Genomic DNA, 22,259 nt, shown 5'->3' with positions numbered 1-22,259 from the left:
CCGAAATTTTGGCCAGTGGTCGTAGTTGCGGCCTAGCAGTGGGTGTGATGTGATTTTTGTCCTTCACTTTGATGATAAGTAAACGCAAAAACCACTATCGTTTGTATCATAAATCGGGCCAGTCAATTGACAGAGGGCTTTCGAGCGCCCTTGCACTGTCCTGTTTTTTATGATGTCGGCCGCTTATCCTCTGCGGTCGTGCGTGCGCGCCGGCAGCAAAACTTTTTCATCACTTCGGGTGCGATCCTCGACGGCAACAGGAAAACATGTCTCGGCCGATGGTCTGAGATGCACAACGACGACGCCGAACCTCGCGACGGGACGACGATGGGCTTCGGGCAAGTCGGGGAAGCAGGCGGACGATGGCACCATAGCAGGCATGGAGCTGTACGACGGGAAGCGCCTCCAACACATGATCGACGACCTGTTCGAAAAGGCGGGGACCAAGTCCCAGAAGGCGGTAACCAGCGAAAAGGCCAACGCCCTGGCCGATTCCCAGCTGGCCTCGCTCAGCAGCGCATCCAACGCGGCGGACCGAATCCCGAAAAAGTACAAGACTGGTCAACATGAGTTCTGGAACGAAGGCGAAGACGATCCCGATTACATTAGCGAAGAAGTACTGGATGAGGAGTTCAACGAGGACGATATTCTTTCCGGTGCCCACGGAAAGCTTGAGGAGCACAGGGAGATGCGCGAGTATGCACGCCTGGCTATCTACGACATGCCATTGCTCTCGAGTAAGGATTTTTTCTTTGTCTTTTTTGCCTTTGTTGAAATCACAGTCTGGTATGCAATGTTGCTAATCACCCATCCGTCTATTTTCGTCTTGCCTGTGAACTACAGACTTTGCAAAGCCATTCGAACCGCCCACCAGGGCTACTCCGCTACGATGGCGGTATACCAGCTACATGGGCGAGTTCCACCCGGCAGAGAAGAAGGTTGTCGTTGAGTTCTGTCCTGAGGATTTCGGCCTCACTGAGGTCCAAGTCTCCAAGCTCAAGAAGCTCGCGGGCCCAAGGTACAACCCCGAGAAGGGCACCATCAAGATGAGCTGCGAGAACTTTGAGCACGCAGCTCAGAACAAGCGCTACCTGGGTGACCTGGCCATGAAACTTATTGCCGAAGCCAAGGTGCGTTCCCAACAAATACCGTGTCTTTAGACCACATGTCGATGATGAGTAGCAAACTGCACCAAGACTAACCATGAACCATTAATCAATGCAGGATCCCAAGGACACCTTTGAAGATATCCCCCTGGATACCCGACACCATACTATCAAGGCCAAGCCCAAGTTCCCCAGAGAGTGGCGCATGACAGAAGACAGGAAGGCTCAGCTTGTCCAGTCTCGCCACGAGGCCTACTTGTTGGACCAGGCAAAGAAATCCAAGGGCGCACTGATCGATGGTAGCGAGGTCATCAAAAAGTTCCTCGAGGCACCGGCAGTAGAGGAGGTTAGTGCCGAGGAGAAGATGCTACAGTTTGTACGGACCGAGACAGGTAAGGGTGGTGGTAACAGGCCAGCGGCACGTTGATGTTGCTTGGTGAAGTAGTTACGTCCGGCTCAAGAAAGCGGGCTTTTCCACTTTGGACTTTGCCCGCTTTTTGTATGTATACATGTGTACTATACTATCACTACCTAACCCCATATAAATCGGCTGCATTGGTCACGTGCCAGCCATAGTTTAGAGCAGTTAGAATGACTGGTTTGTATTGGACTGGGTTTAAAATAAAGCGTGCTTATTTTCGGGATGCAAGTAAACTCAGATGATTGATGGGTGGGATTGGGATTTCATCACGTCTCAACTTTTGGTCTGATTAAAGTTGGTATCAGGCGTCGGCTTTCGGTTGAGAGCATGTGCTTTGCCGCTTGATTGACACTGACACAAAATCCAGCTATGGCTCCCGCGGCCCACCGAGCTCGGCGATGCGCGGACGCGCGAATACGCAGACAAGCTACCTAGTCAAGGAAAAAAAAAAAAAAAAATAGCCCCAGATTGACCAATTGAATGCTAAATTTTTTAATTCATTCCGATAGGTTAACTTGCTAAAGAATCGAATCGACCCTAGAATCCATAAAGGAGATTCAGCCCCGAGAGTCTGATCCCTGTCGTGCCTCGGCCCAAGAAGCTGCCAAATGTGGGGTAAAGGACCCTCGCATTTGATGCTGTCATGGAATAGGAGCTCCCTGGTGAAAGAAAGGTAAGGTAGCAATCTAGCAGCTCATCGAATAATTTCCAACGGTGGGATTTTATCTTCTCCCCAATCTGCCGGTTCATCGTTTTCTTGCTTTATTTGAAGTTGCGCAATCGGCAATTTCGATCAAGCGACCTTTTTCAGGGATTTACGGTATTGTCAAATCATTAGGTAGGTAGTCAAAGAGTCCAAGCAATTCAGCCTAGACCCCAGCTTGCCAACGCGCCTTTCTTCGTTTCATCTCGCAGTACGTACTTCAGTCTCAAGTACGTACTGATTACGCGGAGTTTAACTCAAAGCCGCCTGAATCACTATACATTCACCTTGTCCTTTGTCTATCTTTGTCTTCACCGGTCCCTTTTTCTTCTTTCCTTTTTTGAAACCCCGAACTTACAAAAAAGCTAGCCCATAGCACCAACAAGCTAATATTCGTGCCACAAATACCAACACGAATTACAACAGGATTTAACAGCTGTACCGGCAAAAAAATACTCTATCAAGATGGACTCCAAAGCTGGGTTTTCTAGCATACCGCCCTTCGAGGCCACAGCCCTCGAGAGCATCCCGTCAACATGTGACACGGTGCTCAAGATGTTCGAGTCCCACAAGACCAAGAACCTGGAGTGGCGCAAAGTCCAGCTCCGCAAGCTGTACTGGGCCATCGAGGACTACACGCCAATGATCATTGAGGCCATGCAGCGCGATTTTGGAAAGCCGGCATACGAGGTTCTGCTCAGTGAGGTTTCCTTTGTCAAGAACGACTGCATGTTTATGCTCAGCAATATGGACTCCTTCGCCAAGGATGAGTACCTCGGCAGCCCACACGTGCCGTTTGCGTTTCGCATCAATCAAATCAGGACGCGCAAGGAGCCGCTCGGATCCGTCCTCATCATCGCACCGTATAACTACCCTTTCATGCTGCTTCTATCCCCCTTGGTGGGAGCCATTGCCGCCGGCTGCACGGCCGTGCTGAAACCCTCGGAGCTGGCGCCCTACACGGCCGCCGTGGTCAAGGAGCTGATCGAGCGCCGCATGGACCCTTCAGCATTTGCAGTCGTTAACGGCGCCGTGCCCGAGACGAACGCCCTCCTTGACTGGGCCCAGTGGGATAAGATCTTCTACACTGGCAGCACCACCGTCGGCAAGATCATCGCCAAGAAGGCCGCCGAGACCCTGACGCCCGTCACGCTGGAGCTGGGCGGCCTCAACCCTGCCTTCATCACGCGCCACGCTGACCTCTACCTCGCAGCCAAGCGGCTGATGTGGGCCAAGACGTTCAACGCCGGCCAGGTGTGCCTGTCACAAAACTACATCTTGGTCGAGCGGCCAGTCCTCGACAGCTTCATCGCCGAGCTGAACCGCGTGCACAACGAGTTTTTCCCGCGCGGCGCAAGGGACAGCGAGCTGGCCCGCGTCATCAACGAGAGGCACTGGCTGCGCATGAAGAAGATGCTGGATGAGAGCAGGGGAAAGATTGTCATGGGCGGCCAGATGGATCAGGATACGCTCTTCATGGAGCCGACGGCGGTGCTCGTTGACTCTGCAGACGACTCCATGGTTGTAGAGGAATCCTTTGGACCCATCTTTGCCATCATGGCGTTCGATAATCTCGATGCAGCCATCAAGCTGGCGAACCGCGTCGACAAGACCCCGCTTGCGCTGTACGCATTCGGCAAGGACCACGAGACGAATAAAGGTAAAACCCCGAATCCTGTACATGGGGTTGGCTGTGCAGGGCGTGACTTGATGTTTGGGACCCGATAGGCTAACAACTGGGGTAAACCCCAATCTGCAGTAATCAACGAGATGACGTCGGGCGGCGCATCCATCAACGACTCGTTCGCACACGCACAACTCAACTCGGTCGCCTTTGGCGGCGTCAAGACGTCAGGCCAGGGCGCATACCGCGGCAAGGCTTCATTCGACACCTTCTCGCACCACCGCACCGTCGCCAAGACTCCCGGCTGGATGGAGTCGTTTCTGCGGGTGCGCTACATGCCGTACAACATGTCGGAGCTCAAGAAGCTGGCCATGCTGTCGTCCAAGAGCCCCAACTTTGACCGCCAGGGCAAGGAGGTCAGGGGCCTGGCCTACTGGTCGTCCCTCATATTCGGCATGGGAGCCGCCGGTCCCAAGGGTGCGTTAGTGCGTTGGCTGATTGTCTTGGTTGCTGCTTACGCATGGGTGAACAGAGTAGCTATTACGAACATCTACCAGCTAGTCAAGCAGCTGGCTGCGATGCGATGAGGTTTCCTTTTCTTTTCCTTTTCTTGTAAAGGCGAAAAGCGAGAAAAAGAAATTTGACGAGAAAAAAAGTATCCGGCATTTATTTTCATGTCTGTCTCTCTCTCTCTCTCTCTCTCTTTTCTTGAAACTTTACCGGTCGTCATTCCAGGATCTACCTGTTCAAGATGTGGCCGCCGAGGCTCTCATGTTTCCTTTGTCATCCCTTCAGTCTTGGTATGTAACCAGTGTGCCGCCATTGTAATATAAACTCGATATCTAGTAAAAGTCTTGTGCGATTTACGGAACAAACTCACCCCCACAGGTTTGACAAGGAATTAAAACGCCAGTGCCATCGAAGCTTGCATGCCTCGTGATTGGTACGGGTTACACTACACTCGGGGGAAGCCTCCGGGCCAATGACTAGCCATGAATGCCTCTTGGGCCTCCGAGTGGTGGTGCTGATTTAGAACCAGGTACCACGAGAAGCAGTTCGACGAATTAAAGTTACGTTACCAGGGGAAGTCAGGCTCGGGTGATGGGTGATGGTTATAGAGAGTAACATATTACTTATACTCCCGACCCTCCCAACCCAACCCGCAGACGCCACACAAACGGGTGTTAATATTGTTTTGCGTCCAACCCACCCTCACCAAAGTCTCATATCAGGAACGCACACGTGGTCGTCGGAATATTTCATCATCGTTTCCACTGGAACGACAGCGGTGTGCAATTGTCCGCTAGGTAGCCGGGTTTGTGATTTCACGATAATAATGTAGCTTAGAACGGCCACATATGCATGGCAGCCCAACAGTTAAGGGCAGGGTAGGGTAGGGCAGAAAAGAGAATTAGCAGAGAGGGAAATACAAAAAAGTCTGAAACCAAATAAAGCCCTGACTTGTGGCGGTCAAGAACAATAAGGACTCGTATTATACCCTCCCTCTCTGTCTTTCGTATAAATTCAAAAAGGCACTGATGGCCTCAAAAGGTACGTCCTTTGTTCTTGGAGACGCCCGGTATTAGCACGTTCTTGGGTTCTTATTTTTGTGCGATACCCTGGCTTTTGTTTTTCTCTTTGGGATAAAATAAAGAGCTTACGACAGCGTGAAAGACAAATCAGCATTAAATCGATTACTTAAACCTTTTTTAAGATTGAGTTGTACACCGGTGAGCGCTCCTTTTGGAGATGGTGTCAGGTCAGCACCCAAGTACCGATACAAAGGGTCCCTAATGTGGTTGGGTTGGGTAATCGCCCCAAGGAGATACTCGATAATCGATTCTCTAAGGCATCGGCAATAAAAATATTTCGCCAGTTACCTATCGGTATCTCGCTATAGAACTGGGCTGTTCTCAGCCTTCAGTTGGTTACTCGAGTTGAATCACCAACGTGGCTTTAAAGGTCAAAACAAGGTACCTGCAGAGCGCCAAGTGTAGGGCATTTTAGTACATGAGGTGCCCATAGCAAGCAAGAGCTCTGCGGGGAAAAGGTCACCGTCTAGATTCAGGGGCACTCACAAGTCCTTGGGCCGCATCATCAAGAAGTGCAAATAAACGGAAAGTCCGGCTGCAACATCAGACCAGCCAGTATAGCTAGCACGGTTGCTTAAAAGTGCAACCATGCAGCATAATTCATCCGCAGACCCTTACACCGCCGCAAGCATATGCAAGCAGGCGGCGATATTCAAGAGATACGGCGGTTGGATCGAAGAAAAAAAAGGGGGGGTTAAAATGAAGGCGATCGGCAAAAGCTAGTTAGAGTGAGGCCACCGACGAAAAGTACCGGCACAAGAGGATGGTCTGCCGTCACCTTTTCTCGATGCGCAAGGGTGGCGGTTATTCAGGCAGTGTCGGCAAGCAACGCCCCTTGGCCGCATTGTCATGCTTTTATCTCAGCGCGCTTAACGACCGTTTCTTGAGGGAAAAAAAAAGCTTTGGGGCTGAGGAAGATGAGGTCAGGCTGCCGACGGAGCAGAAGAGATGCAAGTTCCACTCATCCACACCTCTTGATTCTTGTTGAGTGTTGGGGATTACAAGCTCCAGTAGGGGGGGTGAACAATGATTCACGGGAAGCATCAAAAGGGAAAGAACTGAAAAAAGAGCACTTGAAACAAGAGACAAGTGAGGCGAGTCGAAAAGGGTACTGACAACCAAACCAGACATTTCGGGAGGCGCCGGCAGTATGACGGAACGCTTAATTACTTGGCTCCGTTGAGGTGTCGCCTGGGTGGTCGGACGGAAAACCGGAACTATTCGCTGACAGATGACAACCAAGATCAAATCTCTCTCCACCGAGTCCAGGTTAGGCTTCAGCGGGGGAGTTAAAGCAGCCTCATCATGGTACGCGGAGGTACTTTTGGCAAAATTCAATAATTGTCGGTGCTGTTGCCAGCAAAACTCGTCCACGCGTAAAAAGAAACGCCCATTTTCAAAGGCATGATGCCGCGCAACACATTTGCCTGCTCACGGATGAGATATTCTGAAGAAGTGACGATCATGATCCTAGTCGGATTTCTCGATGATCGAGCGGAATTGGTTACTGGATGTCGGGGATCCGAGGTCATTCTTACCGTTTCTGGCGAAACGTGCAGCATGGTAAGGTAGGTAGTTTTGGGGGTTGGAAAGTCGAACGGTCGTGGAAGGAAGCAGGAGAGCAATTCACGGAAGAGCATGGGGCTACCACAGCGCCTATAGCTTGAGGTCAATCCAGAGGCCCTATACCGCTCCGGTAAAAGTCATCCAAGCCAAGCTGTTGTCTTGAGTGTGGCTGTGGTTCTCTATTGCCGCAAGCCTAAAGGCGTTCCGTCGGTTTGCGGACCAAGAGAGATTTCTGATTTTCGAAAACAAGTTCTCGGGAATTTACTACACCTTAGATGGGCGAAAGAGCGGTCGGCATCATCAAAACCAAGGGGTGGCATGGTTTCATTGCCTCCAGGCCGGCCTGACAGGGCAATAAATTTTGACTGAAATTCACGTCGCTCAATAGTTACAAAAAAGACTTTGAGATAACGTTGGGAAGGTGAGTTGGCATTAAGCGACCTTGTGATACCCAGACTACCAAGGTAAAGACTGCAGTTCACCTATTACACAGCCTTATACAACGCAGAATAAGTCGTCTATTGGGTATGCTCTCACAAAAGTGCGGTGGCACAGGTAGGTATGCATATCATCCGTGTCAATATATTACAACACCATTGCCTGGGAGACAAAAAGACAGTGCAAAATAACAGAACGTTTGTTTAGGCGCCCAACGGCCCCATGTTTGAATAAGGATCGACTGAAAGGTTGGTACATCGATAAATCGGAATATCCTGTTCATGCCAATTTCCCCGGCAGCTGATGCACAACTTTTCAGGACGACAAGCGCAAGAGCTGATTGATTTCTGGGCTCTCCTTCTCTCTCTCCCTCCACAGATGATGAAGCTGAGGTATTTTTTCTACCTGTATGCGCGACCCCATCACATCTCACTCTTCATGCACGTAGTCGATTTGGGTGCGTGGGCGCGCGGCTAGAGATACCCACAACTTCACTCAGTTCGGACCAGATACCGAGACCACATTGAGACGTGCAATACCCCCTACCTGCGCAGACAATTATGCCGATCTCTTATTCAAGAGGCTGCCACGTTTCCCAACGGTTGCACGGATTGTTATTAACAGGGATCGAAAGCCATATATGTGACTTCCAGATTGAAACTTTGGATTGTTACTCAAACCTTCGGGAATGTGCAAGTTGGTTGTAGTTGGAGGGATGGCCAAGCTAGAGCATGCAGTCAGACAACAGGCATCCGAAGATTTCGTTCACGGGAGAAACAGAAAAAAAAAAAAAGAATTACATCCATCACAGGCGGCCAGGAATTGCGAACTTGAAGTGGATTCGGAATTTTAAGGCAACCGGACATGGCTTACAGACATTGAAGGCAAAAGATACATAAGCTAAGGCAAGGTGGGTGGGTACCCGAATGTTAGGTAGGTAGATATACCGATCAGCTAGTGCATGCACGGTTACCGCTACCGCTTCTTCGAGTACCTACCTACCCACACACCTTGAGGACATACTACACTTCTCTTTTAGCCTTGCCAACATGCTTGGGAGTAATCTCTTAGGCCTGTTGTTTTGCTTAGAACTGTACACCTCTTGTGGCTGGGCCAAAACAAAATCCATGTCATTACCTAGATACCAACCGAATACCTCACAAACATGTGGCTCCTGGTGATTACCTAGACTAGATGATCAGCCTACTGCAGATTGAATGAAGCACAATTTCCCCTGGTTCGATAAGTTCAGTTCCGGGGCAGTATAGGTTAAACCACTCAGACTTGAACACGATTGCAGATGCTTGAGGTGAGTGATCGGGATCAAAGAAACCGATACATGATACATCATTTATGTGGCACCTATCTTTGTTGTGTTGTGCACATGCATCGGGACATTGATATGCGGTCACTCACTCGCCCTTGAGCTTTCCAACCGACTAACCTACCCAACTTCGGTAGGTAGCCATCCTCACAAGTTTCGATTCCAAGTAATTTTTAGGACTTCAGCGAATTCGGGATTATCTTGTCAAGCGGGAACCTCCCGTCAGCCCCATTTTGTTTTGACGCAAGGCGGAAGCTTATTCTTGCTGCATATAAACTACCCAGCAACTGGATGCTAACCACCTACCTATTTACTTATTTATCAAGCTCCTCTCTCGCTCATAACTCTTGTTTCATTCATATCAGCCCATCTCTTGATCTGGCTTTACACAAAAGCACAAAACACAAAAACTTAAAAAAAAAGATTGCTACCTACCGACCTACCTACCTACCTACCTACCTAGTTGCGCATGATTTTACACTGCTATTCGCACCTTTCTTCATTCTTTGTGTCATCTTTGTACTTTATACTTTATGCGCTCTGCTACTCCTCCGTGTACCTCTCCTTCCACCCCGGAACTCAGCACAATGTACGACGATGATATCACGCCTCAATATGAGTACATACTCCAGCATTATGAGAGCCAGGACATGGCCAGAGCAGTCTCACAGGACTCTTTTGGCAGCGCTGTTTCAGTGCACTCTGTCGGCTTGGGGTGTGCCACACCTGACATCATGCTCTCGATCCCGGATCTCTTTCAGGGGGACCTCAGCCAGCAGTTACAACACATCCCTGTCGCCACGGGCCTAGATCAAAACCATATGGCCTATGAAAACAGCCATGATGCGTATGGCACGAATTTCCAGGAGCAGACCGAGACCCCTTGGACTAACAACACCGTTATGGATGGGGGTGTTGTCCCGTACCCGGACGGGCTAGTCTATAGGGGCGGGTCTTACGGTCAGCAGGGAGTGCCTACCTGGGACTACCCGATTCAGGAAGTGGATGGTTACTGGCAGCAGCAGCAGCAACAACAGCAGCAGCAGTACCCTGAGATGCAAACCATTGAGTGAGTGGACCATCTGTCCGTCGGTTGTTCTTACAAGCGACACATCCCTTCTAATGATATGAGGACTACTCTCAGACTGTAGGCACTGGTTTCATTTTGCTAAAGAAATCCTTTCCGCAGACCGGTATCGACTTACATGGCCGAACTTTGGCAAGAAGAACCCCCTAGTCAGCCACAGGTCCAGAGAGTGCAACCGATCACACCGACGGAGGGTCCATCCTCCTCCGCCAAGCAGCTGCATCAGTGCCCGTACGACGGTTGCGATGCCGTCTTCGATCGCTCGGCCAACCTGACGCGACATGTCGCAAAGAGCAAGAAGCACGTCCTAACCAACGGCAGAAGCGGCAAGCCCGATGTGTTCCACTGCGGATTTCGCATCTGCCAAAAGGCCGGGCGCGACGCCATCCCGCGCAAGGATCACTGCCGGGAGCACCTCCGCAACTTCCACAGACAGGACCTCTACAAGCGCGGCGAGAAGGTAGAGATGGACTGGCTCCGAGAATGTCTCATCGACAAGGCCTACTGGTACTGCAACAAATGCCTGGCAAGGAACAGGACTGCCGACGTGTCGTCTGCTTGGAGGTGCAGCCGCTGTGGAAACGAGTGCGAGCCCGAGAGGATCGCCGTCAGGCTTGAAACTTAAAGGGGAGGAAAGGGTTGATTGGGTATCAACTCAGTCCTCGCCTTGTCGCCTTGACCAGAAAACCGCCACCGAACGCCGAGACTGTCGCAGACCGGACATGAACTTCAGTGAACAAGATATACCGACTCTCACCGCAAGAGCAAAAAGAGCAAGAGGACGATGGTGTGCGACATCGTGAAGCAGCCAGCTGTCCGTCTCCTGTGGCGATATCATTCCCGGAACACTAAACTATCATCTCAACTTTCTCCCTACAGAAATAATAGGGAGGAATAAAAAAAATAGAGGCTCGAGCCAAGTCCAGTGCTTCCAAGGGCAAGACAACGGAATCCACCTTGCACGACTGAGCTCCTTTTTTTCTAATTTCTTTTTGTCCTTAGTTTGTACAGCGTCTCTTTTTATGGAAACTGCATTCTGCATTTTGCGGTTTCCCACCTCTCTCCTTTTATCCCCTATTTTCTCTCTATTTCTTTTCAATCACCAATTACACGGGCAAAAGGCGACGGCAGGGAAACCGGAGTAAAGGAGGAAGAAAAAAGAAAAAGGTCAATGAGCAACAACTGGATACCAACGTTTACGTTGAGTGTTTTGGGTGGGAGAATAAAACGAGACGAGGAAAAGCCAGTTCGAAATCTGGGTTCAGGTTCTATAGAAGCCATGGGATGGAACGAGGTACATGAAGCTTTAGATGGAGTCTCATGTTCCTTTGGGGATTGCGATTTTTTTTTCTTCTCTTTGGTTGGTCTGGCTTAACGATACCCCGGGTGTCATCCATGACGAAGTCTGGATGCACTCAGCATGGAGCTCTACGTTTTACCGCCTTGATGGCGCTCTCGTGGACTCCCAATGTTTTCGGCACTCCCCTCAGTCATGAGGAGAGGTGCTAATGTATACCTACAGAGTAGGTGGTAGATAAGGATGGAAAAGGAAATATCCGTACAGGACAGAGAGAGACATTATTCCCGCCCCTATTTTGCGACTCAGTCGTATGTGTGTGTTTTCCGGGTAGCCTTGATTCAAGAAAGGATGATGGTGGTCTTGGTTACATGCACCTTGGACGCTAGAATAGATTCTAGAACTACAGTAGACATTTTGAAGGGAGTGCATAAGGCAATTGACAGCACGCGCCGCATGGAACAGTCCCCGCAATTCAGTGTGGGGAGCTACACCAATAGGGAATAAAGTGTGGGGAAAGTATGGATATATAGTAGAAGCTCAGCTCGACTCATACTACTTTCACATGGGAAGATCGACATTTGTAGCTTACTCTGTAGAGCCGGAATTCGACTAGGTACGGGATTGCGTGTACAATTTAAATTCTACTATGATAGATAGTGTGTCGCATGTCATGTTCAAAGTCTGTGATTATTTCGTGGGGCGTATTGCTATGCGGTGGTGCACATCGTCTACTTCAATTGCTTTCGACGCGAGATCCAACCCGTTCCAAAGATCTTTGGATCTGGCTCTAGAACTACTGTACAGTTGTCGACGGGTAGTATATAGGACGCGTCAACAAAGAGGTTGGAAGAAAATCCAAGAAGAAAAAATAAAAGAAGAATAGAGAGAAAAACTGGAAAAGAAAGCCGAGGGAAAGTAAAAAAAACGCGAGAAAACTAAGAGCAAGAAAAAAAGAGAAAAAGTCAATAAAACAAAAAAGGTTATCGAGTCAACAATCCTGATGGATACAACAGGGAGAGCCTCCCGGGCTTCGTATATAATATACTCGAGTGTTACCGACGTATGGAGCGGTGATTACAATTTTCTCTTTTTCAAAGAAAGGAAACCCTTTTTCCTTCACACAAGGTCACAAACAAAAACAGCAGCAATGAAGCCCGTTATATTTTTTACTTTTATCGCCGGCCTGGCCACGCCATTTGTATCCGCCAAGAGCTACTGCCGATCATTCCACAATACAGGCACGATGGAACAGGACGGTACAACCTGCAACGCCAAATCTAATTGTCCATTCCCCAGCTCCGCGAGCGGCCAGCCGGGATTCAACTTTCCTCTTGCGAACAAGGCGGGCGCAGCATGCTCTGTTGATGTAAGTCGAGCTATAAATATGAAAAAAGATGACGAAATTGCCCCATGGAGTGTTCTGACCTATCTATCTAACTTTTCACAGTTTAAATGCTGCTATTAAAAAAACCGGGCCTAAAGAAGATCAAGCGGGATACGATTTACTATGTACTTGCGGCAAGGCTGGCATGATGATGTATGTACCATTTCTATGGCGTCGCAGGATCGCCTGGCGCTGCATGGCGTCAGGGCTCGCCCGAACACAAAACACTACCTTCCCAAACCATGCCCGTCATGGCAAACCAATCATTGGATGGGACAAGCGGGGGGCGGTACGCTGCATTATAGTGCACGCGACAGGATGGGGGAAAATGGTCACATTGGCTCACTTTGGAGAATGCGCGACAGACAGACAGACCATTTCCCCTCAGCCGAGAGCTGCCATTACCCTGCTTTCTAGTTGACTTCCCCTCATTTTGTCGGGTTTGATGTTTTGCCGGCAAAAAAAAAAGGGGGGAGCTCATCTGGTGTACATTAATTAATGATCTCGTACGTAACTTGGTTAATAGAACCTTCTCATTCTTCTTTACTCTTTTTTTCCTGGGCAACATATACAAAGAGTAGAAAGAATCGCGACTCTAGCATCATAGACCAATAACCTTCAAGAGCCTTTTCTTATAAAAGCTTTCCCTGGTCACTCCCCTAAATCGTCCTAGCGTCACCTTACAGGGGTCTCGACCCGATTGGAACCCCCCACCCGACCCGACCCTCTTTGGATCCACGCCGGCGCCGAAATCGCAGCAAGCTTGGGAGAAATATCGTATCCCGAGAATTTGCGAACACCATCCATCTCGGGCTCTGACTCCGTTCTTGCATCTTGGCCAACCTAGGGAATCCTCGATAAGACGACTCCCGAGTCTTTAATTTGTTTGCCTCGGCACAGCTCGTTCGTTGTTTCCCCCCTTCTGACGTCTGCTGTAGCGCGGGTGTATTACTTTTTTATTTTTATTCTTTACTCCCTTGTTCCCCGTCTTCCCTCCCCTCCAGTCCCGGCCCAACATGCGTCCGGCTGCCTCCCGCGTTTTTGGTCAATCGGCCCTCCTCGCTCGTCAATCGCTACTCCGTCCGCAGCAGCAGCAGTCTTACGCTGCCCAATTCATGCGCACAATGGCTTCCCAGGCCAAGATCAAGGTCAAGAACCCAGTCGTCGAGCTGGACGGCGATGAGATGACTCGCATCATCTGGCAGAACATCAAGGACAAGTTCATCCACCCTTACCTCGACATCGATCTCAAATACTACGACCTCGGGCTCGAGTACCGCGACAAGACCGATGACAAGGTCACCCTGGACGCCGCCGAGGCTATCAAGAAGTACTCGGTTGGTGTCAAGTGCGCTACCATTACGCCCGATGAGGCCCGTGTCAAGGAGTTCAACCTTAAGCAGAGTGAGTGAATTTTTTTTTCTTTTCCTCCAAGCTCTGTGACCCCAATGACGTCGTACCGAATTCAGGCTTCCCGTGGATCTGGTTCGGCTATCAGCGCCAATAAGTGGCGGATGGGAGCTCCGAGAGGTTGTGTAACCCCAATCGCTGACAAGATACAACCATAATAGTGTGGCTCTCCCCCAATGGCACCATCCGCAATGCTCTGGGTGGCACCGTGTTCCGGGAGCCGATCGTGATCCCGCGCATCCCGCGTCTGGTGCCGAGCTGGCAGAAGCCCATCATCATCGGCCGCCATGCCTTTGGCGACCAGTACCGCGCCAAGGACTTGGTCGTGCCCGGGGAGGGCAAGCTCACCATGACCTTCACCCCCAAGGGCGGCGAGCCGCAGGAGATCCAGGTCTATGAGTTCAAGAACGGTGGTGGCGTCGCTCAGACACAATACAACACCGACGAGAGCATTACGGGCTTTGCCCACTCGAGCTTTAAGCTCGCCCTCGCCAAGGGATTGCCCCTGTACATGAGCACCAAGAACACCATCCTCAAGAAGTACGACGGCCGCTTCAAGGACATCTTTGAGCAGCTGTACCAGTCCACCTACAAGGCCGAGTTTGAGGCCAAGGGCATCTGGTACGAGCACCGCCTGATCGATGACATGGTGGCTCAGATGATCAAGAGCACTGGTGGCTACATCATGGCCCTGAAGAGTGAGTGGATTTTGCCCTTTCCGTTTTTATTTCTGTGCGTGAGTGAGTGAGAGAGACTTGAGAGGATTTGAAAACTCACAATATCCCACAAAACCCAGACTACGACGGTGACGTCCAGTCCGACATTGTCGCCCAGGGCTTCGGCTCCCTCGGCCTGATGACCTCTGTCCTCATCACTCCCGACGGCAAGACGTTCGAGTCCGAGGCCGCGCACGGCACTGTGACGCGCCACTACCGCGAGCACCAAAAGGGGCGCGAGACCTCGACCAACCCCATCGCCTCCATCTTTGCCTGGACCCGCGGCCTGATCCAGAGGGGCAAGCTGGACGAGACCCCCGACGTCGTCGCCTTTGCCGAGACCCTCGAGCGCGCCTGCATCGAGACGGTCGACATTGACGGCATCATGACCAAGGACCTCGCCCTCGCTTGTGGCAAGACCGCCCGCAGCGACTACGTCACCACCAACGAGTACCTCGATGCCGTCGAGAGGAGGATGAAGTCTACCCTCAAGGAGAAGCTGTGAATTTAGAGTTTTCTTCTTTTGTTGGGCCCTAATCTTAGCTGCATTTTTAAAAGAAAGATCTGCCAAGCAATCTATCTGATCTTTTGGCAGGGGAGGAATTTCACAAAAGCAAAAGTCCGAACATCACCAAAGGTCGACATCCCGATCCAACTATACCCCATATGGCAAAGTTCATTCTCGTGTTAATGCTTTCTGTTTCTTTTTTTTTTCTTGGATCATTTTATCGTATATACGCGTACAAGCTACAGGGTGAAGTCTTGGGTTTTCAGCATCTTTACGATATGCCCGCGGTGGGAAACACAACAATGCGTCATTTGTTTTTGTTGGGATTCCATGGATAGCCGAACATAGCGTGTTCTTTGAAAACAACAGCGCGGATGTATATAGTTGCATCTTGGATTTGAATACACCTCGCATCTGATCATGATATTGATGACGAATTTTTTAAAGATCTTTTGATTAAAAATGCAAAGCAAGCAAAATGTAAAATGGACAATCAAAGCTCCGCAGTGACAGCCTCATGCAGGTCTTTGTTTTTGGTACAAATAAGTTATTCGTACATGAAATCTGAATCTATTAGAAACCGCTTGGAATTCATTAGGAATTCCCCACCGATTGGAGAAAATATGCCCGAAAAGATGCCCATACGCCGAACGCCAATGCTCCATCATGTGGCAGCAGCTCTCTCACGAATAGAGAGTACCAATATTTCCCCTTTGCCGCGTCCCGGGCTAGATAAAACAGTGAAAAAAAACCCCCCCAAAAGACAAAAGAAACGAGGACAAAAATCACTCCGCATCCTCAATAGCAGCATCCTCGTCACCGTCGGCATCGAGATCGGCGGCGGCAGCAGCAGCCTTGGCCTTAGCAGCCTTGCTGGACCTGGCCGACGTCGGCGTGGCGTCCCCGGCCTCGCTCTTCCGCTTCTTCTTACTCGGCCGTGCGGATCCCCCCTTAGGCCTGTAACCTGCGTCGTCATCCGCAGCGCGCTTGCGCTTGCCCTTGACAGCCGTTGGAGTCGCTGCTGCGGTTTCGTCGAGCGCCATCTCGTCGCCATCCTCTTCCTTGGCGTCGTCGGCCTGGTCGGCTGTGGTGACGGCTGACTGGCGCGAGCGCTTAGCCGCACCGCGGGCGACGCCCGAGCCGCGCTTGCTGGCGGTGGTGGGCGTGCTGGCCGGCGTCGCTGCCTTGCCACCGCGCTTCGCGGGCTCAAACTTGGCCCGGCTGCGGGACCCGGAGGGGCGCTCCGGGTGCGGAGTCTCAGCGGCATCGACATCGACGGCCGACGTAGCCTCGGCGTCCTGCAGGAAGGTCTTTGGTGCGTGCTTGCGCAGCCAATTGTACACGCTGGTGGGGTTCCGGAGGGCAAAGTCGCGCGCGGCGGCGTTGGGATCGGCGGTTGCAGAGGTAGCTGCTGCTGTTGCTCCTGGGCTGCCTGCGGTGGGATCGCGAGCCTTGGGAGCGAGGGTGGGCACGACGGGCAACGGAGACAGGCCGCGATCGCGCCTGTCCTCGGCGATGCGCTGGTCGAGCTCCCAGAGGTAGTTGTCGATATCGTCGGCCGTGAGGAAGCAGGCCGGGTGCTGGCGGCTGGCCGATGCGATCATATCTGCGCCGGGGCCCTCGCCGCCCACACCGGCCTCGAGGTCGCTGACCACATTAGGGAAAAGCTCGGCGGCGGCGGCATATCGGTGGTGCGGGATCTCCACGAGCATGTCGCGGAGTGCCTGTGAGGGCTTTTCGGCACCACGGAAACTGTCATTTCCGGGCATGTCGATGGGCAGATACATTTCTCCCGGTAGCATGTCGGAGGTTCCATCAGACGAGAAGGGAATGCTCAAGTCGAAGCGTTTTTCTGGAGGGATCTGGGGCGTATTGTTGACCTCAAGTAGCAAATCGAGCAGACGACTAGAGAGGAAGAGGAAGGCATGTTAGCTGTGATAGACACCAATTGAGTTGCTACCAGACACTGCATAGATTTTCGGTGAGGTAAGAGAATATGGGCATTGCAGTCCTACTCTATCTCGATGGCGATGCGTTTGTTCGTCTCGATCGCGCGCATTTCTCGCCTGTAGATCTCTTCGCCCTCGCGCATCTTTCGCTCAAAAGCGTCGCGCATCTTTCGGTACTTTTTCTTCCATGATTTGTACGACTGTTTTGGTGCTGGGCCATCGTCTTCTTGGGCGTCAGCCGCCTCTTCCATCTCTCCGTCCGAGTCTTCTTCATTTGGTTCGACCTGATCTTCGGAGTCGTGTTTTTTAATCCATTCTCCGACCTTGCCGTCGCGTTCTGTGCTTTCCTCCATCGCGGAAGTGGTGATGGTAAAGGTAGTGGCGAGGGTTCTGATGCTGAGGTGTTGTCATGCAATCAAAAAAAAAAAATTCAATTGAAGGCGACAATTGGAGCTCGATTGATTCAAATGTGATGACACGGTTCGCGTTCGCGCTTTTTTGGCTGCAAAAACTCTCGTGACGATTCGGTAATCTGATCCATGCTAGCTGAGCATCAGGATTTCGCCTGCAGTTGCAGTAAGTTACCTCACTCTGCCTGGCAAACGCACCATACTGGACCGCGCTACCCTACCTCTGAGGTGCCTTGCTGGTGTGGGGCCGCTGGACCTCCGAGCCCCGGCCCCTGCCGCGAGATTTGGCGATGGGTGAAACGGACCAACCAAGACGTTGCCCACCAAAAATCCAGTGACTGCAACTCAGTGATGGTGGGGCTGTTGGTGGTTGCTAGGTATTTTTTTCCCGCCTCTTCTCCGCCAGTTTCGGGTTGTACTTTTTGTTTACATCTTATAGCTTGCATACCAACTTTGATCATTACGACCCGTGATGATAAAAGCCGCCAATTACGGCCACTCCTCGGTACATTCTATAGCATCGACATCAAACGATCTCATCCCAAAATCCTCGATTCGGACCTGGGCAGCTTGCATACCTACCTACTTGGGCAGGTGAATAACAAGTCCATTGACCTTGCCAACTTCACACCCAAAAGAACCCGTTGATTTTGAATGTTCCGCCGTTTGGCCGCACGTCAATTCAGAATGGCCGAGAACGCAGCAAAACGACTCAAGACCGAGGGCGGATCGTCTGACGGCCCCGTCACCATCGGCACACACAATGGCCACTTCCACGCCGACGAGGCCCTTGCTGTGTATATGCTGCGGCAGCACATCCCCACCTACGCCGGTGCCTCGCTTGTGCGGACCCGCGACCCGGCCACCCTGGCCCGCTGCCACACTGTCGTCGACGTCGGCGGTGAGTACGACGCTTCGACGCTGCGCTTCGATCACCACCAGCGTACTTTCTCCACCACCTTCCCCGGCAGGCAAACCAAGCTGTCGAGCGCCGGTCTTGTATACATGCACTTTGGCAAGCAGATTATTGCCCGCCGCCTCGCCGACCCGGATTGCGACAACGAGGCGACTGTCGATATGCTCTACGCCAAGCTGTACGAGAACTTTGTCGAGGCCCTCGACGCCCATGATAACGGCATCTCGGCCTACGACCCTGCTGTGCTGGCGACGGCGAGTAACGGCCAGCCGCTGCAGAAGCGCTTCTCGGATGGCGGCTTCACTCTCGGCGCTGTCGTCGGCCGCCTGAACCCGAACTGGAACGACCCCATCCCGGAGGACCCTGCCGAGGCCCAGGCGGCCGAGGATCAACGCTTTGAGGCCGCCAGCGCCCGCATCGGCGAGGAGTTCGACCGCGACTTGGACTACTACACGCGCTCATGGCTGCCGGCCCGCTCAGTGGTCGCCGACGCCTTCTCGCACCGGGCCGAGCACGACCCTGCCGGCAAGGGGCGTATCCTCGTCTTCAAGGGGCAGTCCGTCCCGTGGAAGGACCACCTGTACACCCTCGAGCAGGAGAACCCCAGCGCGGGTGAGGTGTTGTACGTTCTGTACCCGGAAAAGCCGACGCCCGACGCCAAATGGAGGATCCAATGCGTGCCCGTGTCCAAGGACTCATTCCAGAGCAGGCTCCCGTTGCCCGAGGCCTGGAGGGGTTTTAGAGATGAGGAGCTCGACAAGATCACTGGCATCCCGGGATGCGTGTTTGTGCACGCTGCGGGCTTCATCGGAGGGAACAAGACTTTCGAGGGTGCCATGGCAATGGCCCAGAAGGCTCTCGAACTGGCGTGAGCTGTGGGGGATGATTGAGGGGATGGTATGACTAGAGATGTTTACAGTCTCCAACCTGGTGACGATAAAAGCGATGGACAATTTGTCTTTTTTTTTATAGAAACAAGATACCTGAACAAAAGACAACCTGACAAGCCTTGTACGCTTTTCGTCCAATTATGCCACATCAAGCTCAGAAGCATGACGGTCGCCAAGAAAGGGGTAGACAAATGATAACACAAGAGCGCTCCTCCATGATAAAACGTGACAGGTACGCTCCATAGACTGCGAGAAGCGCGAAAGCTGCTTATCATTCTGTACGAGTCGCCAAAACCAGAGGTGTCCACATGTCAAGGCATCACCCTCGAGTTTCCCGATCCCAAAAGTAGGAAGAAAAACAAAAGAAGCCAGACGCCTTGGAGAGTTTTGTGCCTTTCCTATCCGAAATCTCGATAGGAAGAGATAGATCCACACGCAATAAAAAAGAGATAATTCTCGAGTTTTGCATTTCGAAATGAGGAGATCAAGGAGAAAAAAAGACAAAAAAAGAAATAGAGAGCAACCAAGTCCATCGTCATGAAAAGCGTTGGTAGCAGGTTTGCAGCATCAAAGCAGCCGTATTCGTTTCGTAAACATCGTCATCCCTCATCAAGCCCCGATAAAATCCAGTAGAAAGAAATACCATCCTCATCAAGTAACCGCTGTATAAAGAAGAAGAAAAGCCGCCCAATGATCGGTGCTTCCCCCCTACCTCCGGATAGGGATCTCCTCGGTCTTTCCGCTGGTATGAGCCGCAACGGTGGCGTCACCGACGGCCTCGGCAGCAGCCTTGTTCTCGGCGATGTCGTTGGTGTTGTCATCGTCGTCGGCGCTTGTCTCGCGGTGCAGGAAGCTGCCCTCCTTGACGGGACTCCTCGAGGGCTGCTGCTGCTCGCGGCCGCCGGTGGCCTGCATGTTCGGGATGAGGCCGCTGGAGCCGGCGCCGTTGACGGGCGACGAGAGGTGGGGGATGTTCTCGGGGACGGGGTGTTGGGAGCCGACGGAGCCGGCGTCGACCGAGTCGGCCTTGCCGGCCTTGGAGAGGGCGTAGTCGCCACTGTCAAAGTACTTGCGCTCCTTGAGGTGCTTGGCGAAGTGATCCGACTTGGAGGGGAGCTTGCCGTACAGACGGAAGAGCCGTTGCTCCTCGGGAGAGAGGGACTGTTGATGTTTGTGGTGTTAAGGAAGGGGAAAGAGTCAGTTTTTAGGTTGCGTGTTGGAGTGAGGGAAAGGAAAAAAAAGGGGGTTTCTAGGATGCAATTCTTGGGATAAGAGCTTACGGTGATATCGATCTTGTTCTTCTGATGGGGGTTCATCGTGGAGACTGGATAGATGACTGTGACAAAGAAAGGGCCGTTCGGGTAGATGTGGTTGCGGCGTTGGTCGGGTAGGCTTCCGTGGTCTGAAGTTGGTAATGCGAGATTCGGCGATTTCTCTTGTGAGGGGCAAGCAAAGTACTTGTTTGTTGCAATAAAAAAAAGGCACGGCTGGAAGCGACTTTGTGTCGAGCTCGTTCTGCTAAAACCAGGGGACTTTGGTCATGGGTCGATAGTGGGGCGCTTTTTCTTGTTTGCTTTTTGTTGTTAATTTTGTTTTTTTATCGTTGTCGTTGCTTTTCTTTTCCCGTATCGTCTTTTGTTTGGAAGGAAAGATCTAAATGAAGAAAACCAAGCAAATCCAAAGTAAAATGTGGTTGCGAGGGGAGACTGAAGGCCAGTAACCTTAAGAGCCCTTTGCTAATTGGAGGGGACAAGTTGATTGGCTTTGTGGTGATCTATTCGCCCAAATGCGGGACAAGGCATGCCTAGGAACAATGCGTCAGTCAGGTCACTTAGGTGTGGTAATGCTTCAAAAGCGGGCCCACCATGACGGTGCTACAGTGGTTCATGTGCCGAGCCGGTGGGGCATGATGGTCCAATAGCATGAGTGCGATAAGTGGACCGTAAAGACCCCACACGACACCAACCAAGGTGAGCAAGGAGGCGTCTCTGATTGGTCTTTGGAAACCATTTGAAGATTTCGGCAAACTTTGGTTTTCATGTTATCAATCAATTCGAGGGCGATTGCTACTACGCAGACTACTAGACTCTAGTAATACCTGGCTGTCTTGCCTATTGGTACTGCACCGTTTGGATGCACCATTGGAGGCCTAGGTTGAGCTTTCAGTAGCTTCCACTTTGGTGCCCGTTGGTTGTCCAGCCCAATCAATGCTCGACAGGAAACCCCAATCTCTCCGCAACCTGCCAGGAGATTATGAGATTTGGCAGCACTTTACCCCACCAGACATGATGAGAGCTCTACAGTGACCGGTACCTTGCTTGCAGTATTGCATCAACACACCAAGAAACATCTCTTGTCATTGTTGAAACACTGGATTACTCTGAACAACAGTGACGATTAGGAACGGACCGGCGTGCTTTCCAATTTTTTCCGGAGTCAACATTCATCACATGTATAATGTAAACTTGTTCCTAATATTCTGCATTGACTCGAGCCACCCTCGTCATTAATGGTATTTGCCTGGCGTTTGGATAGGTTTTCGTCTGCAGGTGCGGCATACTTTTTTTTTTGTACTTCATGATTCACCGTCGAGCTGCCTGCTTCCATTTACCCACTTTAGTCCAAAACCTAGAAGCAAAAAAAAAAAAGGACTCTTTGGCATGTGCCATATATGATCTGCATGATTTCTGGAGGCATAAATGACATATGTCAAAAACAGCTACATCTCAAATAGGCAATGGCAAAGTATATAGTCTATAGCTTTACTTGCACGGATTGACCGTCATCTCAAGACCAGATGACGACCCCATCCTGTGGTTACTTGCTTGACGGGCGTCAGACAAACTGCTTGAACCTGATGTTCTAGTGTTGGCCGGATTTCATTTGGTCTGGCATCTGCCTGACATGAGCCGACT

The 22,259-nt window shown here is 51.4% G+C and overlaps 8 protein-coding genes across 8 annotated transcripts; 6 read left to right on the top strand and 2 right to left on the bottom strand.

Annotated features, from left to right (window-relative positions):
- Positions 1–49: 49 nt before the first annotated feature.
- PgNI_07700 (uncharacterized protein) lies at positions 50–1,822 on the top strand. The gene is made up of 3 exons (XM_031127710.1): positions 50–737; positions 844–1,130; positions 1,225–1,822. Exons 1-3 carry the CDS (start codon positions 170–172, stop codon positions 1,531–1,533), a joined length of 1,164 nt encoding a protein of 387 aa, XP_030981355.1. The 5' UTR covers positions 50–169; the 3' UTR covers positions 1,534–1,822.
- A 404-nt stretch (positions 1,823–2,226) lies between these two features.
- Positions 2,227–4,973, top strand: PgNI_07699 (uncharacterized protein). The gene is made up of 3 exons (XM_031127709.1): positions 2,227–2,365; positions 2,600–3,890; positions 3,990–4,973. The coding sequence occupies exons 2-3, from the start codon at positions 2,696–2,698 to the stop codon at positions 4,439–4,441; spliced, it is 1,647 nt and encodes a 548-aa protein (XP_030981507.1). The 5' UTR covers positions 2,227–2,365; positions 2,600–2,695; the 3' UTR covers positions 4,442–4,973.
- Positions 4,974–9,202: 4,229 nt separating this feature from the next.
- PgNI_07698 (uncharacterized protein) lies at positions 9,203–11,626 on the top strand. The gene is made up of 2 exons (XM_031127708.1): positions 9,203–9,843; positions 9,964–11,626. Exons 1-2 carry the CDS (start codon positions 9,308–9,310, stop codon positions 10,484–10,486), a joined length of 1,059 nt encoding a protein of 352 aa, XP_030981508.1. The 5' UTR covers positions 9,203–9,307; the 3' UTR covers positions 10,487–11,626.
- Positions 11,627–12,268: 642 nt separating this feature from the next.
- Positions 12,269–12,954, top strand: PgNI_07697 (uncharacterized protein). The gene is made up of 2 exons (XM_031127707.1): positions 12,269–12,527; positions 12,609–12,954. Exons 1-2 carry the CDS (start codon positions 12,309–12,311, stop codon positions 12,624–12,626), a joined length of 237 nt encoding a protein of 78 aa, XP_030981633.1. The 5' UTR covers positions 12,269–12,308; the 3' UTR covers positions 12,627–12,954.
- Positions 12,955–13,126: 172 nt separating this feature from the next.
- On the top strand, positions 13,127–15,597 carry PgNI_07696 (uncharacterized protein). The gene is made up of 3 exons (XM_031127706.1): positions 13,127–13,949; positions 14,117–14,653; positions 14,752–15,597. Exons 1-3 carry the CDS (start codon positions 13,562–13,564, stop codon positions 15,174–15,176), a joined length of 1,350 nt encoding a protein of 449 aa, XP_030981271.1. The 5' UTR covers positions 13,127–13,561; the 3' UTR covers positions 15,177–15,597.
- A 94-nt stretch (positions 15,598–15,691) lies between these two features.
- On the bottom strand, positions 15,692–17,632 carry PgNI_07695 (uncharacterized protein). Its single transcript, XM_031127705.1, has 2 exons — positions 17,195–17,632; positions 15,692–17,084 (listed from the first exon to the last, which is right to left on the bottom strand). The coding sequence occupies exons 1-2, from the start codon at positions 17,479–17,481 to the stop codon at positions 15,965–15,967; spliced, it is 1,407 nt and encodes a 468-aa protein (XP_030981634.1). The 5' UTR covers positions 17,482–17,632; the 3' UTR covers positions 15,692–15,964.
- Positions 17,633–17,985: 353 nt separating this feature from the next.
- Positions 17,986–21,075, bottom strand: PgNI_07693 (uncharacterized protein). The gene is made up of 2 exons (XM_031127703.1): positions 20,625–21,075; positions 17,986–20,505 (listed from the first exon to the last, which is right to left on the bottom strand). Exons 1-2 carry the CDS (start codon positions 20,658–20,660, stop codon positions 20,053–20,055), a joined length of 489 nt encoding a protein of 162 aa, XP_030981630.1. The 5' UTR covers positions 20,661–21,075; the 3' UTR covers positions 17,986–20,052.
- PgNI_07694 (uncharacterized protein) lies at positions 18,226–19,326 on the top strand (the record flags this gene model as incomplete). Its single annotated transcript, XM_031127704.1, has 1 exon — positions 18,226–19,326. One exon carries the CDS (start codon positions 18,226–18,228, stop codon positions 19,324–19,326), a length of 1,101 nt encoding a protein of 366 aa, XP_030981635.1.
- Positions 21,076–22,259: the final 1,184 nt, after the last annotated feature.

This window comes from Pyricularia grisea (assembly GCF_004355905.1).
Source record: "Pyricularia grisea strain NI907 chromosome Unknown Pyricularia_grisea_NI907_Scaffold_4, whole genome shotgun sequence".
Taxonomy (NCBI): domain Eukaryota; kingdom Fungi; phylum Ascomycota; class Sordariomycetes; order Magnaporthales; family Pyriculariaceae; genus Pyricularia; species Pyricularia grisea.
The sequence above is the reverse complement of the archived record's forward strand: the minus strand, read 5'-3'. Positions and strand labels throughout refer to the sequence as shown.

Bases quoted from the DNA above. Each gene is read 5' to 3' on its own strand.
- PgNI_07697 (XM_031127707.1), top strand. From the start codon at position 12,309: ATGAAGCCCGTTATATTTTTTACTTTTATCGCCGGCCTGGCCACGCCA.
- PgNI_07699 (XM_031127709.1), top strand. From the start codon at position 2,696: ATGGACTCCAAAGCTGGGTTTTCTAGCATACCGCCCTTCGAGGCCACA. The intron at 3,891-3,989 runs GTAAAACCCCGA...CCCAATCTGCAG, and splicing joins GGACCACGAGACGAATAAAG to TAATCAACGAGATGACGTCG.
- PgNI_07693 (XM_031127703.1), bottom strand. From the start codon at position 20,660: ATGAACCCCCATCAGAAGAACAAGATCGATATCACC. The intron at 20,506-20,624 runs GTAAGCTCTTAT...AAACATCAACAG, and splicing joins AGAACAAGATCGATATCACC to TCCCTCTCTCCCGAGGAGCA.
- PgNI_07698 (XM_031127708.1), top strand. From the start codon at position 9,308: ATGCGCTCTGCTACTCCTCCGTGTACCTCTCCTTCCACCCCGGAACTC. The intron at 9,844-9,963 runs GTGAGTGGACCA...TCCTTTCCGCAG, and splicing joins CCTGAGATGCAAACCATTGA to ACCGGTATCGACTTACATGG.
- PgNI_07696 (XM_031127706.1), top strand. From the start codon at position 13,562: ATGCGTCCGGCTGCCTCCCGCGTTTTTGGTCAATCGGCCCTCCTCGCT. The intron at 13,950-14,116 runs GTGAGTGAATTT...CAACCATAATAG, and splicing joins GGAGTTCAACCTTAAGCAGA to TGTGGCTCTCCCCCAATGGC. The intron at 14,654-14,751 runs GTGAGTGGATTT...CACAAAACCCAG, and splicing joins CTACATCATGGCCCTGAAGA to ACTACGACGGTGACGTCCAG.
- PgNI_07695 (XM_031127705.1), bottom strand. From the start codon at position 17,481: ATGGAGGAAAGCACAGAACGCGACGGCAAGGTCGGAGAATGGATTAAA. The intron at 17,085-17,194 runs GTAGGACTGCAA...CTTCCTCTCTAG, and splicing joins CGCATCGCCATCGAGATAGA to TCGTCTGCTCGATTTGCTAC.
- PgNI_07700 (XM_031127710.1), top strand. From the start codon at position 170: ATGATGTCGGCCGCTTATCCTCTGCGGTCGTGCGTGCGCGCCGGCAGC. The intron at 738-843 runs GTAAGGATTTTT...TGTGAACTACAG, and splicing joins CGACATGCCATTGCTCTCGA to ACTTTGCAAAGCCATTCGAA. The intron at 1,131-1,224 runs GTGCGTTCCCAA...TAATCAATGCAG, and splicing joins AACTTATTGCCGAAGCCAAG to GATCCCAAGGACACCTTTGA.